Here is a 16456-nt window from a genome sequence, read left to right as displayed (position 1 = left end):
TTAAAATATATAATGAAAATGTATATTTATTTATGTTTCATAAGATTTTTCTGTATGCACTTAGAAATATTAAAAGTAACGACTTCAAGAAAAAAAAAACACATTTTGATTATGTATGTTAAAATTACCACTAGAGTGTAATTCTTTATGTAATTGGTATGAGTTAATTTATAAGTATAAACGGTAATTTTGATTGACGTAAGAGTCCTATAAGATTTCATTTTTATAATATCTGTCTCTAAACTGCTGAAGAGAAAAGTTGCTTAAGTGATTTTTGACAATTACTTCCTTTACTTAACGCACCCCATTTTTATGTTAAATGATAAAGATGCCTTTAAATAAAAGAGATACAGATTAAAATACATTTTGGATTTAGATTTTCAGAACTTTCTTCTGATTTTTGGAACTTCTTTTTCAGAATACATTCCACTATTTTGTTTTCTGAAATTTCTTTTTTACTGTATTTTTTCTATTCTAAAATTACTTTTATGGAATTGAGATTTTAATTTTTCAATTTTATATCAGAATTTTATTTTAGGAACAAAAAAATCTATTCCAATTTATTTTTTCAAAATGTATTTTTTAAATTTTAGATTTTCTATTATAGAATTAGAATGAGCCAATTGCTTCCTGCACGTACCGAATTCCAATGGAAAAGACGAAAATGTTCTTAATGTATTATTTTTTGTATTGTGGATTTTCTTAACTTCCTACCCTTCATCCTTACTTAGGCTTCCATTCCAATTCAAGTATCACTAATCTGCAAGATAAAGCAAAAAGCACTAGTGAGGCAAGAACAGAGGCAGGAGATTCAAGAAAGCTACTTTCAATTTTTTAACTTTTTAGGTGTTTGGTTTGTTTGAAAGGGTCTGTTTAGGGTTTAGGGTCTGTTTAGGGTTTAGGGTCTGTTAATGTTGATTGATTGTTAAATTCATTTGATCCCAAAGGGTTTGGTTGGATAATAATATATCCAAATGAGGGATCAAGTTGTCTGGTTGGCCCCAGTGTTATCCGTAGCCTTCACTCACAAATTTGCTGAGGAAGAGGGTATATAATGAAGAGGTTTTCTGCCTTCTGCTTCACAAGCAGAATCTCTAAGTTTCACTCTCACAGGAAGCATAACCAATCTCAGGTATTCTACCCCTGAGGGTAGTTTCTTTCTGTGTCAAAACTCAAAATCATTCACATTGTCTTTGCTTAATGATTCATATTTTTTTAGTTATGAATTGTTCATGCCACTGTCATTTTTGCTTTAGCACTCCTTGATTAGCCAGCTTAGTCCTTTTATTAATGAAGGTTTTCCTGCATTAACCACATTGCCTAATTTGGTAGCCTCCGACAAGGGAAGCTTCATTGCCGAATTTAGCTTTTTTTTCTTTTCTTTTCTGCAGGTATGTAAGGTTACTGCTACTTAGATGTCTCCAGTTTCTTGTGTTGGATTTATAAATGTGTAAAACTATACAAACATAAGTGTTAGACATTTGTAAGTTGCAAGCTCACAAGGACTATTGTTGCAACCAATTAAGTACAACCTTAGTATAAGAAAGTATATGAAACATTGAACTCCTTCCCTCCTCCCCAATTGCTATTTATGGAAGGTCACATTTGGGACTCTTGGGTCCTTGCAAGGGGAAAGACCGGGAAAATTTGACACCAAATGAGTCATGAACATTCTATATAAGAGACCAAAACACCACCTCCAACTTAAAACCTTTAGATAATAAGTTTGAGTCTTTCTTTTATATATTGCTTATCTTGATTATTTTTACTCACCTGGGACACAAACTCATACTTGGAATCCTACCAGAGACTTATGAGAGTTCTTCCCAATATGCTAAACACATAACAACCAGTATAAATCATGCATAGAGTCCTCTCTTGGCTGTTTTCTCTGATATTGTTTTCTTTTGACAGATCATGGCAGGAAACATTTCTGATCCAAGTGGGAGCAAGGGTGCAAATATTTTACTTAATCATGACTTTTCTAGTGGCTTGAGCTCTTGGCATCTCAATTCCTGTTCTGGCTATGTGATTTCAGCTGAAACAGGTGCTCAAGGAGGAAATTCGATGCAGTTGAGTGCTAATTATGCTGTTATCACTGACCGAAAGAAATGCTGGCAAGGCCTTGAGCAAGACATCACAGATAGAATTTCCACTGGTTACACTTACTCGGTTTTGGCTTGTGTGGGAGTATCCCGTCTTTCTCAGGGATCTAGTGATGTTCTAGCTACTCTGAAACTAGAATATCATGATTCAGCTACTAGTTACTTGTTCATTGGAAGGTATGAAGATTTGTGATTTCATTGTATCTAATTCCTTGCTTTAAAGAAATTCAGGAAAACGCCCTTACATCTCCATGATTTTCTACAGAACTTCTGTTAATAAGGATAGCTGGCAAAAGTTGGAAGGGACATTCTCATTGTCAACTAAGCCTGATAGGGTTGTATTTTATTTGGAAGGACCTGCTCCTGGAGTTGACCTGCTCATACGATCAGTAGAGATAAACTGTTCCACTCCAAATAATAATGTATGTTATGTACTTGCAAGGTTGCATCCATCATGTATTTTCTATAAAACAAGTGGAAGAATTTTTAGTTGGATCCAATTTGTGCAAGCGTTGTTAAATGTACTTGCAAGGTTGCATCCATCATTGCTCAAAGAAAGATAGAGGACTAGGAAATACAATTTCTATGCATGTTTAATGATCAACATGCAATTGTTCAATCTCATGTTCTCATAAAAATATTTTCATAAGTTGCTTAACAAGAAAGACAATTATCAATGAACAAGACTTTAACCACTAATGTCACTACTACAACAAAATATAGTTATATCAATATTGTTGGCTCGGGTTCAAATTGTAATTTTTGTGGCTGAAATGGACACACTGAGAGTACATCTTTTCACAAACATGACTTTCCTTCCAACCTTGATCACAAGAACAACAAGGTGTGTCTCATTATGGTAAAATTTGCACTCATTGTGGTAAGAATGGACATATTATTCATGTGTGTTATAGAAAACATGGGTTTCCTTCGGGACATTGATTATACCATGACAAATTTTCATTCACCAATAGTGTTGTGATTGATGAAGGAAAAATCATAGAGAAAGGTAAGAAGGCTACTGCTAAGGAGCTCCAAGAGATTCACTTTTCACTTTAGTAATATCAAGCTCTATTAACTTTAATTCAACAACCATTGAATACACCTTTAACATCCCAAGTTAATCAAATTGGCTCCATTTCATCAACATACACACACTCCTCCAACCCTCGCTACAATAAAGTATAATGTGGATGGAAGTATAAAAAGATATAAAACATGCCTTGTTACCAAAGGTTACAACCAGATCAAAGGGTTAGATTACCTTGATATTTTTTTCCTTATTTCTAAACTTTCTATTGTTCCTTGCTCTAGCTTCCATTTATAATTGGTACCTTAAGCACTTTAATGTCAACAATTCTGACATGATGAACTACATGAAGAGGTTTACATGCACTTACCTCCCACCATTACTCCCTTTCTTCCCAATCAAGTATGCAAGCTCTAACGTTACTGATAATGGTTAGAACAAGCTAATCAAAAGTGTAATATTCTCAACTTTCTTCATTTCTTCTCAGCCATGGTTACCACCATTATGCATATGATCATTCCTTGTTTCTCAACTTTTCTAGATTAATGACCACAAATTTCCTTGTTAATGTTGGTGATATTGTTCTTGAAAATATAAACATTTATGAAATACAACATATCACCCAACTTCTTGATGACACTTTCAAAATAAAGGATCTTGGTAAACTTAAATATTTTCTTGGCCTTGATGTTGCTTGGAATAAGTTTGGTATTTACATCTCTTAATGAAAATACACTCTTAACATTCTCTCAGATTGTGGCATGCTCGTTTCTTGTCCAATTTCTACACTCATGGACTATTCCATTCGGCTCTATGCCACTATCGACAAACCTCTCTTTGATGCATCTACTTATTGTCACCTCATCAGTAGATTAATCTATCTAACCACTACCTGTCATGGCTTCACACATGTTGTTCATAATCTTAGTCAATTTATATATATGCTCCTACCAAAACTCATTCACAAACTATATGTCACATTCTTCATTACTTAAAGAAAACACTCAACTCAAGTATTTTTCTGTCAGCAACCAACTCCCTCCAACTCAAAGCCTTTAGGAATTTTTATTGGGTTGGTTGCCCAAATATTTAATGTTCAATTACAAGATTCTCTATTTATCTCAATGACTCTCTCATTTCTTGACGCTTCAAGAAGCAACCCACTATTTCCCGTGGTTCATCGAAAGTTAAATATTGTTGCCTAAACTATCAAAACCTTACACATTCCGTTTGAATGTCCAAACTCCTCTATCGTAATAATCAATTTGCTCTTCAAATAGTTGCTAATTAGGTTTTCCATGAACGAGCACATTAAGATCAATTGCATTTATGAGAAAACTAATTTTGGTTTATTCAAAACTCCTTCAAGTAGTTTTTTTTCATATCGTTAATATCTCTACTAAAATTTTATCACTTTCAATATTTCAACATTTTCGTTTCAAATTGGACATGTTAAACATACATTCCTAGCTTGAACTGGGTGTTTTATGTCAATATATTTAGTTTTCTTTTTTTTTTCTTTTATTCCCAACAATAAAAATATGCAGTTAGTATTATTATGTTTTTTCTCTAGGATTGTTTCTGTAAGGACCAAGAAAAATAGTCTTAGAGTAGAAATGGTACAATTAAAATGACACCTGAATATTTTATTATTAAAGTGAAAAGGCTATATAAATAGAAATTTAGTTATTCAGTTTTCATTATAAAAAGAACCATTATCTCTCTAAAAACTCTTTTTTCCTTTCCTCTGCCTTCTCTCTAAAATCCTGACCTTCTCGCTCATCTGTTTGACGATCGGAGTCCACCATTGGACTCCTGGCAGCGAGATCTACAAGATTGACCGATCAGAATCTTTCATAGAGTATGTTCATTTTTGTTCTCTTCTTCCTTTCATCTCCCTTCTCTCTTAGATTCTGACCTCCTCTTTCATCAATTTGATGATCAAAGTCTGCCATTGGACTCCTGGCAGTGAATTCTACAAGTTTGACCGATCAAAATCTTAGATAGAGTAAGTTCATTCTTGGCTCTTTTTCCTTTGAGTTAGTTTTGATCTGATTGGGTTGCCTTTTAATTTAAGTTTGCATGTGAGGTTTTTATCTTCAGAATTAGTCTCTGTTAGCTCAGGGTCCTAGTGATGTAGTTAGATTTGTGATCAGGACTCTATGGTGCAGGTTAGGGTATCCTTAAGCTTTTGGTGGGTTTGGAGCTCTTAGTGAGCATCTGCTAAAGTCCAGGTAAGGGAAGCTAGTTTAAAATCTTCAATAGAACCCTAGGTTAGAAGATTTGAATGTGAGTGTGACGGGGTCACCAATTCTAGATTTTGTTGCAAGATTTCTTGTTCTGAGTAGATGGTAGTTTGTTTGAAATTGAAAGTGTTGTGATTGAGAATTGGTTGTTTGATTTAAATGGTTTTGGAATTAGAAATCATATATATGTATAAATGGACATAATAACTCAATGATTCAATGAGAGTGATTGTATCATGCTGAACAGGAACTGTGTCAATGTGAATGAGATATTGATTTATAATCTAATAGGTATATTAAGTTATGCAGAATTTTTCTGCATATTTCGCTTAAGCTAGTAAGTGCTAGCTCAAGCTAAAAATTTTGGGGTGCTCTCTGGAGGATTTTAGCCCAAGCTAGCGAATTTTAGCTCAAGCTAAAATTATGGGTGCTCTTTGGAGGATTTTAGCTCAAGCTAGCGAATTTTAGCTCAAGCTAAAATTCTGGGTGCTCTCTGGTGAATTTTAGCTCAATCTAACGAATTCTAGCTCAAGTTAAAGTAAAATAAAAAAATAAAATAAAATAAAAATATTAAACTAATTTTTATTCGCTTTTAAAAGATTGATTTATTTATTTCTATATAGTTTTTCTTATAAAGTATGTAAACTTTTATTTCATGTATAGTTAATTGAAAATCTCTTTAATTAGACATTTATATAATTAGTCGATGAATTGTTGGGTATTTTGGAAATTCTAAACATTGGTATGATTTGATTATTTGATGTTGGATATTATGAGGTTCAAAATATGAATTCTAATCAAGACATAGTATTTTCAGGAAAGAGAATACCGTGTTGAGATTGTTATTAGGATGTATTGATTTGTGAGTGTCCTGTGAATGAGACGATCCTGACTCTACTGATATAATGGAATCACATAGATGAAGTTATTCAGTTGGTGAGAGTTGAAGGAGGTCCATTTGGCTGAGTCTGAGGTTTGAAAGAACCAATGTTGTCAAGATCGCGAGTTAACTCGCCGATCTTGCGATTTTACGATCTTTTTAGGCAAAAACGAGTTGGATCGGAGGTGAGATCGAACCCTCTCTGGATCGGAGCGATCCAGTAATCCAAGGGTTGGATCGAACGATCCATGAGCTTCCGCGATCCATGACGCGGTTTAAAAAAAACCCTAATGCGCCGCTTGTGCTCGCCGCCGCCTTCGCGCACCACCGCAAACGCATGTTGTGACGTCGGCGAAGTATGAAGAAGGAGCTGTGGCGGCGGCGCCGCGCGTAAGGAAGGAGGAGCTGCGACGGCGCCGCGCATAAGGAAGGAAGAGATGATGGCAGCACATGTCTAAACCTAAATTTTAAGAGACATAACTTTGGGCCTAAGGCCCATTTCAATTTTAACCTAATAAAACTTAATTCAAAATTTAAATATGAGATGTGCTCTGTTATGTGCAGCTGGAATCCTAAATAAAATTCACAGTTTACTCTCTGAAACCCTAAATAAAATTAACAGCTTACTCAAAATTAGGTTTTTTGGACCCATCTAAAAAATTACAAATTATTTTCATCTCCAACACATTTTCTTATCCTAAATAAAAGTCATAGCTTACTAATTTGGACCGTTTAATGAATTATCTTATGTATAGAAACTCGAATAGTAACTCTTCCGAGTCGAGTTACGATCTCCAAGTTACGAGTTTTTTTTCCCTCTCCGATCCGCCTCCGAGTTATTGGAAAGAACTGATCAGAGCAGATCAAATGGATTTACCCTGTTATGAAGATGATGAGGAGATATTGAGATAATTATGCGCATGTTCACATGAAGCGTTTTTCATCCAATGACAAATTTCATAGTCAAGGTACAAACGCAGCGTTTCTCACAGCAGCACCACCTCCTAATCGTACGAACCGCTCCTTTTCTCGTTGGACCGAACCGGAGACACACAAACAACAACTAGTTCATTTTGATTTAGGTAATGCGTCATATCATATTCCATAATTTATTATTTTATTTTTCAACGGCACGATTCCAAATATTCACAAACTTACGAGCTATATCTTATGATATAAACAAACCTTGTAAACGTGGTTTTACTTGTAAGATTAAGAGCAAAGTCACAAAGTTTTAGTACAAGGACATAAACATAGTATTTAGAATTTTGGTTTCTTTGGAATTTGAATGTTGCAAGATGCTATAGAGACTGCATTATAGTAGCAGTAGTGTTGTTGTGTCTTGTTGGGTATCTGCAATTCAATTCAAGTTTTTATGTTCATATATATACGGAGTAAATTGGATCCATTGTGTTATAAGTACGGATAGAAAAGCCAATTCCACCTAACACTGCAAAATCTTGTAATCAAAGACTCATCCAATTGGATCAGATTTTTTAATATTCCATTCTTAACTTCCTACCCTTCATCCTTACTTAGGCTTCCATTCCAATTCAAGTATCACTAATCTGCAAGATAAAGCAAAAAGCACTAGTGAGGCAAGAACAGAGGTAGGAGATTCAAGAAAGCTACTTTCAATTTTTTAACTTTTTAGGTGTTTGGTTTGTTTGAAAGGGTCTGTTAATGTTGATTGATTGTTAAATTCATTTGATCCCAAAGGGTTTGGTTGGATAATAATATATCCAAATGAGGGATCAAGTTGTCTGGTTGGCCCCAGTGTTATCCGTAGCCTTCACTCACAAATTTGCTGAGGAAGAGGGTATATAATGAAGAGGTTTTCTGCCTGCTGCTTCACAAGCAGAATCTCTAAGTTTCACTCTCACAGGAAGCATAACCAATCTCAGGTATATTCTACCCCTGAGGGTAGTTTCTTCCTGCGTCAAAACAAAATCATTCACATTGTCTTTGCTTAATGATTCATATTTTTTTAGTTATGAATTGTTCATGTCTCTGTCATTTTTGCTTTAGCACTCCTTGATTAGCCAGCTTAGTCCTTTTATTAATGAAGGTTTTCCTGCATTAACCACTGCCTAATTTGGTAGACTCTGACAAGGGAAGCTTCATTGCTGAATTTAGTTTTTTTTTTCTTCTGAAGGGTATGTAAGGTTACTGCTACTGAGATGTCTCCAGTTTCTTGTGTTGGATTTATAAATGTGTAAAACTATGCAAACTATAATTGTTAGATATTTGTAAGTTGCTAGCTTACAAGGACCATTGTTGCAACCAATTAAGTACGACCTTAGTATAAGAAAGTGGAAGTATATGAAACATTCTTAAGTTTTCTCATGGCAAAATAAAATAACTATAATTAGCCAGCAGATAAAACAATATATTGTACAGTTCAAAAGTGGAACCGTTGAATTCCTTCCCTCCTCCCCAATTGCTATTTACGGAAGGTCACATTTGGGACTCTTGGGTCCTTGCAAGGGGAAAGACCAGGAAAATTTGACACCAATGAGTCATGAACATTCTATATAAGAGACCAAAACACCACCTCCAACTTAAAACTTTAGATAATAAGTTTGTGAGTCTTTCTTTTATATACTGCTTATCTTGATTATTTTTACTCAACGTGGGATACAAACTCATACTTGGAGTCCTACCAGAGACTTATGAGAGTTCTACCCAATATGCTAAATCATAACAACCTGTATAAACCATGCATAGAGTTCTTTCTTGTCTGTTTTCTCTGATATTGTTTTCTTTGACAGATCATGGCAGGAAACATTTCTGATCCAAGTGGGAGCAAGGGTGCAAATATTTTACTTAATCATGACTTTTCTAGTGGCCTGAGCTCCTGGCATCTCAATTCCTGTTCTGGCTATGTGATTTCAGCTGAAACAGGTGCTCAAGGAGGAATTTCGAGGGAGTTGAGTGCTAATTATGCTGTTATCACTGACCGAAAGGAATGCTGGCAAGGCCTTGAGCAAGACATCACAGATAGAATTTCCACTGGTTACACTTACACAGTTTTGGCTTGTGTGGGAGTATCCAGTCTTTCTCAGGGATCTAGTGATGTTCTAGCTACTCTGAAACTAGAATATCATGATTCAGCTACTAGTTACTTGTTCATTGGAAGGTATGAAGATTTGTGGTTTCATTGTATCTAATTCCTTGCTTTAAAGAAATTCAGGAAAACGCCCTTACATCTCCATGATTTTCTACAGAACTTCTGTTAATAAGGATAGCTGGCAAAAGTTGGAAGGGACATTCTCATTGTCAACTATGCCTGATAGGGTTGTATTTTATTTGGAAGGACCTGCTCCTGGAGTTGACCTGCTCATACGATCAGTGGAGATAAACTGTTCCACTCCAAATAATAATGTATGTTATGAAGTTATTTATTTTTGGAAATGTTATTTCTTTGTGCAATTCTACATATTGACATAGTTTAGTACTCTGATAAATATCAAGCTCATTCTTGTACATTGGTTATTACTTTCTACGGTTAGATTGAAATTGCAATGAATATTTGTTAGTGTAATTATATGTCCTGTGGAATCTGTATGTTTTCAACTACTAAATGTACCTTTTTCCTCTTATTTTAAAAGACCACAAGCACAGCATGTGTTTCAGCGGGAGATGACAACATCATCATCAACCCGCAATTTGATGATGGTCTGAATAACTGGTCTGGAAGAGGCTGCAAGATTATGTTGCATGATTCCATGAATGATGGGAAAATTGTTCCAAAATCAGGGAAATTCTTTGCATCTGCAACAGAACGCACACAGAACTGGAATGGAATCCAGCAAGATATCACTGGACGCGTGCAGCGCAAGCTGGCCTATGAGGTCACTGCTTCAGTTAGAATCTTTGGAAACAATGTATCTACTGCTGATGTACGTGCTACTTTGTGGGTCCAAGCACCAGATCTTAAAGAACAATATATAGGCATTGCAAAGTTAGTATCTGTCTTTTTTTTTCTATAACTGTATTTCACATAGAATCTGAGGCATAACATGACTGTTTGTTATTCTTGATTCTTGATTCTTGATAAACAAAACAGAAAAAAAAAGTTTCTGTAGTATGTTTTAGTGATATAAGAACATTAGCATGCTCCTTTACCATTTCTTCGGCTTGCTGAACAAAGCTGGTGTGTTCTGAAGTTTGCAGGCAACAGATAAAGATTGGGTTACTATGCAGGGAAAATTCCTTCTAAATGGTTCTCCATCAAAAGTGGTCCTTTATTTAGAGGGGCCCCCTCCAGGCACTGACATTCTTCTCAATAATTTGGTCTTAAAGCATGCAGCTAAAACACCTCCTTCATCCCCACCAGATGTAAAGGTTGTACATTTGGAGCATTCTTCTTTAGTAAATTACTTTGATAACATTAATGCTAGTGTTTCCTGAAAATTGGGTTTGCACAAGCATTGCTTATGAGCTTAGCTGTTGCCTTAAATACTTTGGTTGTGCTGTCAGTTCTATGTTCCAAGCACCTAAAAAGTTGATTTTTGTTTTGCAGAATGTTACTTTTGGGGTTAATATAATTGAGAACAGCACTCTAGCTGATGGCACCAATGGATGGTTTCCCCTTGGCAATTGCACTTTAAGTGTTAAAACTGGTTCACCACATATAGTTCCACCAATGGCAAGAGATTCTCTTGGTCCTAGTGAACTCCTAAGTGGGCGCTACATCCTTGTAACTAATCGAACACAAACATGGATGGGTCCTGCTCAGATCATCACTGATAAAGTGAAACTCTTTTTGACTTATCAAGTGTCTGCTTGGGTCAGGATTGTCTCAGGATCATCAGGGCCACAGAATGTGAATGTTGCCCTTGGTGTTGACAACGAGTGGGTCAATGGAGGACAAACAGAGGTTTCTGATAACACGTGGCATGAAATTGGAGGGTCCTTTAGAATTGAAAAGCAGCCATCAAAGGTTATGGTTTATGTTCAAGGTCCTGCTTCTGGGGTGGACTTAATGGTGGCTGGACTTCAAATTTTTCCTGTGGATAGACATGCAAGATTGAGATATTTAAAGATCCAAACAAATAAGGTGAGATCAAGTTTCCCTGCATGTCTTTTGTCTTAGAGAATCTTCAGAAACATAAGGAATGTTCCAAAATTGTCTTGCACTTGAATTTGTTTGAATGAGTGACATTTGCTTAATACCCCTCCCTCGGCCATACCCGAACATAAAGAGAATAAAATATGTAGAATAAGTTCCATGCAGACACATGGTACCAGCACATAGATTACCAAATTTACCATTAACCTGTCCAAAGGATTGCTTGATGTATGATACTGAGACATGTTTACCTCCTTTTGTTTTTACATATTTCATGAATTGCTCAAGATTACTAAAAAGCATAATTTTAATTATGAACAAAACAAAATTTTCCAGGCAGGAAATAAATGTTACATGAAGCTAAGTATATTTCAGACTGTAGTACTTTATCATTACATCAATAATCCATTCTTCTTTGATAGGATAAGTGATGCTTTGCATTATTTTCTTACAAATTGTAATTTATACTGATTTACTTCATGCAGATACGTAAACGTGATGTTATCCTGAAATTCTCTGGGCTGGACTCTGGCAGCTACGCTAACACCTCAGTGCAAGTTAGACAAACACAGAATGATTTCCCAATTGGAACATGCATCAGTAGATCAAACATTGACAATGAGGACTTTGTTGATTTCATGGTGAAGCATTTTAACTGGGCTGTGTTTGGAAACGAGTTAAAGTGGTATTGGACTGAGCCACAACAAGGGAATTTCAATTACAAGGATGCTGATGATCTGTTAAGCCTATGTCAGAAGCACAATATACAAACTCGTGGTCATTGTATCTTCTGGGATGTGGATGGCGTAGTTCAGCAGTGGATCAAATCACTGAACAATAACGATTTGATGACGGCTATTCAGAACCGCCTAAACGGGCTTCTAACTCGTTACAAGGGCAAGTTTAATCACTATGATGTCAACAATGAAATGCTGCATGGTTCATTCTTTCAAGATAGACTAGGCAAGGATATAAGGGCTAACATGTTCAAAACTGCAAACCAACTAGACCCTTCTGCTACACTCTTTGTGAATGATTATCATGTTGAGGATGGATGTGACACCAGATCATGTCCAGATAAGTACATCCATCATATTCTTGATTTGCAAGAGCAAGGTGCCCCAGTTGGAGGAATTGGAATTCAGGGCCACATAGATAGTCCAATAGGGCCTATTGTGAGTTCTTCCCTTGACAAGTTGGGTATTCTTGGTCTACCTATATGGTTCACTGAGCTTGATGTGTCTTCCATCAATGAATACGTCAGAGCAGATGATCTTGAAGTTATGCTACGTGAGGCCATGGCTCATCCTGCAGTAGAAGGCATAATGCTGTGGGGTTTTTGGGAGCTGTTTATGAGTAGGGACAATGCACACTTGGTGAATGCAGAAGGTGACATCAATGAGGCAGGGAAAAGGTTCCTAGCTCTAAAACAAGAGTGGCTTTCTCACAGCCGTGGCCATGTTGATGAACAAGGCCAATACAACTTCAGAGGCTTTCATGGAACATACAATGTGCAAGTTGTGACCCCATCAAAGAAAATTTCTAAGACATTTGTGCTTGACAAAGGTGACACGCCACTGGTGCTGTCCATTGATTTATAAGCATTCTGCCTCACCCCAAGAACTAAAGTTGGTGTCTTTTTTATATCCTTGGGTTCGATGAAGCACTGTGTTGGTGGTTTATTGTTGTGGATTTAAGTTGTCTGCAATATGCACAACTGCACAAAATCTCGACAAAAAAGTATATTGTTTCAGCTTATAAATATACTTGTAAGAAACTGAAAAGTAAATGAAAATGATACTTGTTTGATCTTATAAACTGCATACAATCCTATTCCTATGGCTCATTCTATTATTAGTTGTTTTTCGTTTCAAACTTTTCATATGTTGTGAATTCGGGTTAGTCTATCATGGGCCAACATTTTTATGGGCCATTTTTGGCCAATTTGACTTCCTATTCAAGGTTCTAACTTCCCAAGGGCAAATTCGAAAATCAAAATCTTATTCTGTAAAAATAATTTCAAAATGAAAAAAAAAAGTTCTGAAAACAATTTCGAAAAAAGAAAATCTGGAAACATATTCCAGAAAAGGATTTCAAGAATTCAGAAAATTATTATGAAAATCCAAATCCAGAAAGGTATTCAAGGAAAAGGGTTCCGAAAGTATTTTTTATTCACATTCCCTTTTATTTAAGGGCATTTTTGTTATTTCACATAAAAATCGGGTGTAAGATCAAATTGATCCGATGCAAGAAGTAATTGCCCTTCATACACTATGATTTCTTTAACACCCATACATTTTGGATTAGACTCTCTCTAAAATGTAAGTATCTGAGGTGCCAAAAGAAAATTATGGGTGTAAAAAGAAACACTAAATTCAAAATTTTCTTGTCCCGCACGTCCTTCGTAGTGAGTCATGAGTCAAATGGACTGACCCATGGTCAGTTATTTTTAAATATATAAAACATTAAAAAATAACAAAATAATTTAGTTTTGTATAACATGTTAATAAAATACTTTTAATAGTTATAAACTCAAATATATTTGTACAATAAAATATAATACATAATAATAGAAATATAAGGAAGTGCGTCAATTATTGAAACAAAATAATAATAGAAATAAAATAAAGTGTATAACTTATAACAATATATAACTTCAAAAGTTATAAAAAAACCAATATCCATAAAATATGAACCTTATTAGGGATTTCTAATATTACATGAAAAAGTATTATTAAGTAAAAACAATAATAAAATATATTTATTTTGATCATATCTTCTTCACACTAATAAAATTGAGTCTAATTAATTTTTTAAATTTTTTTTATATATAAATATTCATATTTTAACTCAAGTCATCGAATTAATCCGATTAGTTCATCAAATTGTATCAAATTAAATTTATTTTGATGCTCTAATAAATATTATTATTAAAAGCAAGTTTTCACTAGCATTACTATGTTATATGCAATTTGAGGTAGGTTTACAAATCAAATAATATGAATAATTTGCAATATATTTAGATATTAATTAAAGAGAAAAAAAAACAAATACGTGATAGAAGTCGTATAAAATCTATGAAAAAAATTATTATTTGAAAGTCATAAAATCCCACTAATAATAACCTTAAAAGAATAAACTTGGTTAGTGCATATAAAATTTCTAAGTCAATTGTTTACTTTTTTAGATGAATTGTTTAACTGTTTTGTTCAAAGTAAAATAAACGATGGTGATATACCACACAAATAGTATAAAACATATACTTCACAAACTAATAAAATAATATTTTAATTATATTTAATTTATTTTTTAATTTTAAATATTATAATATGGTATCAAGTGTATGTTTTTATTGTGTGATGTCAAACAAATCTTTCCTAAAATAAACTTGAGAAGTACAAAAATACTATCAATATTTAGAGTAAAATCTATGAATAATGTACATAGACATCATTGCGAATTTAATTATTTTAATGAGACATGACCATCAACCTTAATATATACTCTCAATCATTTTAAAAGGTTCAACAGTAGTCTTTTTACATGTTTTTCATCATTCACACCAATCTATTAATTATCATATTCCTGCCAACTATATATATAAATGAAGTAGTAGTATAAAGAAAAAAAATTATAAACAAAGTTTTTTTCTTTTTCAAATTTTTTTTATAAGTGTAATGCAAAAAAGTTTTTATCACACTAGTCATTAATATAGTTACAAATATAAATATATACATATAAAGATTCAAAGATCTTTAAACGAATATAAATGTAAAAAAAATACGTTTTGTCCATCAATTCTCATATAGAATTGTGTAAACCTTTATTTTCATTCAAGTTATAAATCAAAATTTGTATTTGCTTGAACAATCAAGACTTCAATAGAACGATGTAAGACGGTTAATATAATTATTGTACATAATTTGAATCTGTATATTGCTCAAGTGATACATTAGATGAGAACAACCCAACTTATATTTTTTAACATTCTTACTCAATACCAATATTTTATAGTTTTTTTTTTCTTCATATAATTCATAATTCAATGGTTAATTGTATACATACAATAACACAGTTATAAACATATCAATTCTCAATTTCATCATATAATTTATACTTTATCAAACTCTATAAATCCATATATCCAAATTAACTAGTACATTGTATAAAATTACCATTAACTTTTCTTATTTAGATTAAAGTTTGTTTCATTCCAACAAACTAGTTAATCCTATAACAGAACATCTTTTCTTAAACGTCCACTTCTAAGAGAAGGAGTAAAAGATTAAAACACTACGATTGAATATAGTTACCAAAATTTATATTGAATCGGTCTTAAAATATTCTAAACTTTTTTAGCTTGTCAAAATCTCAATCTATTAGCAAAATACGACCAAGACTATGTTTTATTGAAGAGAATTGCAAACAAAAAAATTTGAAATTGAAATTTTATAATGAACTAATGAATCAACGTTCAACTTCTATTTATAGATTTATAGACTTTATTTTGTTATTCATTTTAAAATCTATTATTAGATGTTACACCTAATAATATTCTTCGGTAAACGATGTTTGATTTCGATAACCATATCTAAATATAATGTTATTTGTTTCTTAATTTCACTCAAAGAATTAGAATTGTAAATTAGAGAAAAAAATTTGTGGCTTAACTAAATTAGAAAATTCAAGTGTAGAAATAATAAAGAATAAAAATGAATTAAAATAATTAATAATTATGTTAAATAAAATTAACTAAATACTAAAAATTTTCTCATTAGAATTTGAATTAAATCAAAGATAATGTAAAGAAGGAGAAGAAGTTGTTTGAAAGTTTGGCAGAATAAGAAAAGTAAAAATATCCATTTAAGAATTGAAGAGGAGAAGAAGGAAGCATTATAATTGTTTGAAGTGGTTGATGTTAAAAGGAACATGGAATGATATTCGATGTTTCCAATGATTCTTAGGATGATTGATTGATTTCATCACCCACTGACTCAACTCTATCGTACGTGTTTTTTTATGTTTTATTTCGATAATGTAGTCAAATAAAAGAATAAAAAATAAAATAAGTAAGATGGTTTCAATCAGATAAAAAAACTAAAATAAATAAAATAAAATATA

The 16456-nt window shown here is 33.4% G+C and overlaps 2 protein-coding genes across 6 annotated transcripts; both read left to right on the top strand.

The window, feature by feature from the left end:
• The first annotated feature begins 670 nt into the window (after nt 1–670).
• LOC137816599 (endo-1,4-beta-xylanase 1-like) lies at nt 671–2724 on the top strand. The gene is made up of 3 exons (XM_068619801.1): nt 671–1132; nt 1915–2282; nt 2371–2724. Exons 1-3 carry the CDS (start codon nt 1055–1057, stop codon nt 2666–2668), a joined length of 744 nt encoding a protein of 247 aa, XP_068475902.1. The 5' UTR covers nt 671–1054; the 3' UTR covers nt 2669–2724.
• A 2113-nt stretch (nt 2725–4837) lies between these two features.
• Nucleotides 4838–13153, top strand: LOC137816598 (endo-1,4-beta-xylanase 1-like). 5 transcript variants are annotated; one of them, XM_068619800.1, is made up of 10 exons: nt 4838–4996; nt 5083–5143; nt 5307–5369; nt 7017–7343; nt 9033–9400; nt 9489–9645; nt 9873–10225; nt 10431–10608; nt 10787–11323; nt 11821–13153. In XM_068619800.1, exons 5-10 carry the CDS (start codon nt 9036–9038, stop codon nt 12934–12936), a joined length of 2706 nt encoding a protein of 901 aa, XP_068475901.1. In that variant the 5' UTR covers nt 4838–4996; nt 5083–5143; nt 5307–5369; nt 7017–7343; nt 9033–9035; the 3' UTR covers nt 12937–13153. The 5 variants fall into 5 exon arrangements, with proteins under 5 accessions (XP_068475901.1, XP_068475900.1, XP_068475899.1 ...); XM_068619798.1 differs by lacking the exons at nt 4838–4996; nt 5083–5143; nt 5307–5369 and adding exons at nt 7801–7871; nt 7981–8165 and having other exon boundaries at nt 7039–7343; XM_068619796.1 differs by lacking the exons at nt 4838–4996; nt 5083–5143; nt 5307–5369 and adding an exon at nt 7801–7871 and having other exon boundaries at nt 7059–7343.
• The last annotated feature ends 3303 nt before the right edge of the window (nt 13154–16456 follow it).

This window comes from Phaseolus vulgaris, chromosome 1 (assembly GCF_000499845.2).
Source record: "Phaseolus vulgaris cultivar G19833 chromosome 1, P. vulgaris v2.0, whole genome shotgun sequence".
Classification (NCBI taxonomy): Eukaryota; Viridiplantae; Streptophyta; class Magnoliopsida; order Fabales; family Fabaceae; genus Phaseolus; species Phaseolus vulgaris.
The sequence above is the reverse complement of the archived record's forward strand: the minus strand, read 5'-3'. Positions and strand labels throughout refer to the sequence as shown.

Coding starts and splice junctions, on each gene's coding strand:
- LOC137816598 (XM_068619796.1), top strand. CDS start 7,190: ATGAAGCGTTTTTCATCCAATGACAAATTTCATAGTCAAGGTACAAAC. Junction 9,646..9,872: donor GTTCCACTCCAAATAATAAT/GTATGTTATGAA, acceptor TTATTTTAAAAG/ACCACAAGCACAGCATGTGT. Junction 10,226..10,430: donor CAATATATAGGCATTGCAAA/GTTAGTATCTGT, acceptor TGTGTTCTGAAG/TTTGCAGGCAACAGATAAAG.
- LOC137816599 (XM_068619801.1), top strand. CDS start 1,055: ATGAAGAGGTTTTCTGCCTTCTGCTTCACAAGCAGAATCTCTAAGTTT. Junction 1,133..1,914: donor GGAAGCATAACCAATCTCAG/GTATTCTACCCC, acceptor TTCTTTTGACAG/ATCATGGCAGGAAACATTTC. Junction 2,283..2,370: donor AGTTACTTGTTCATTGGAAG/GTATGAAGATTT, acceptor GATTTTCTACAG/AACTTCTGTTAATAAGGATA.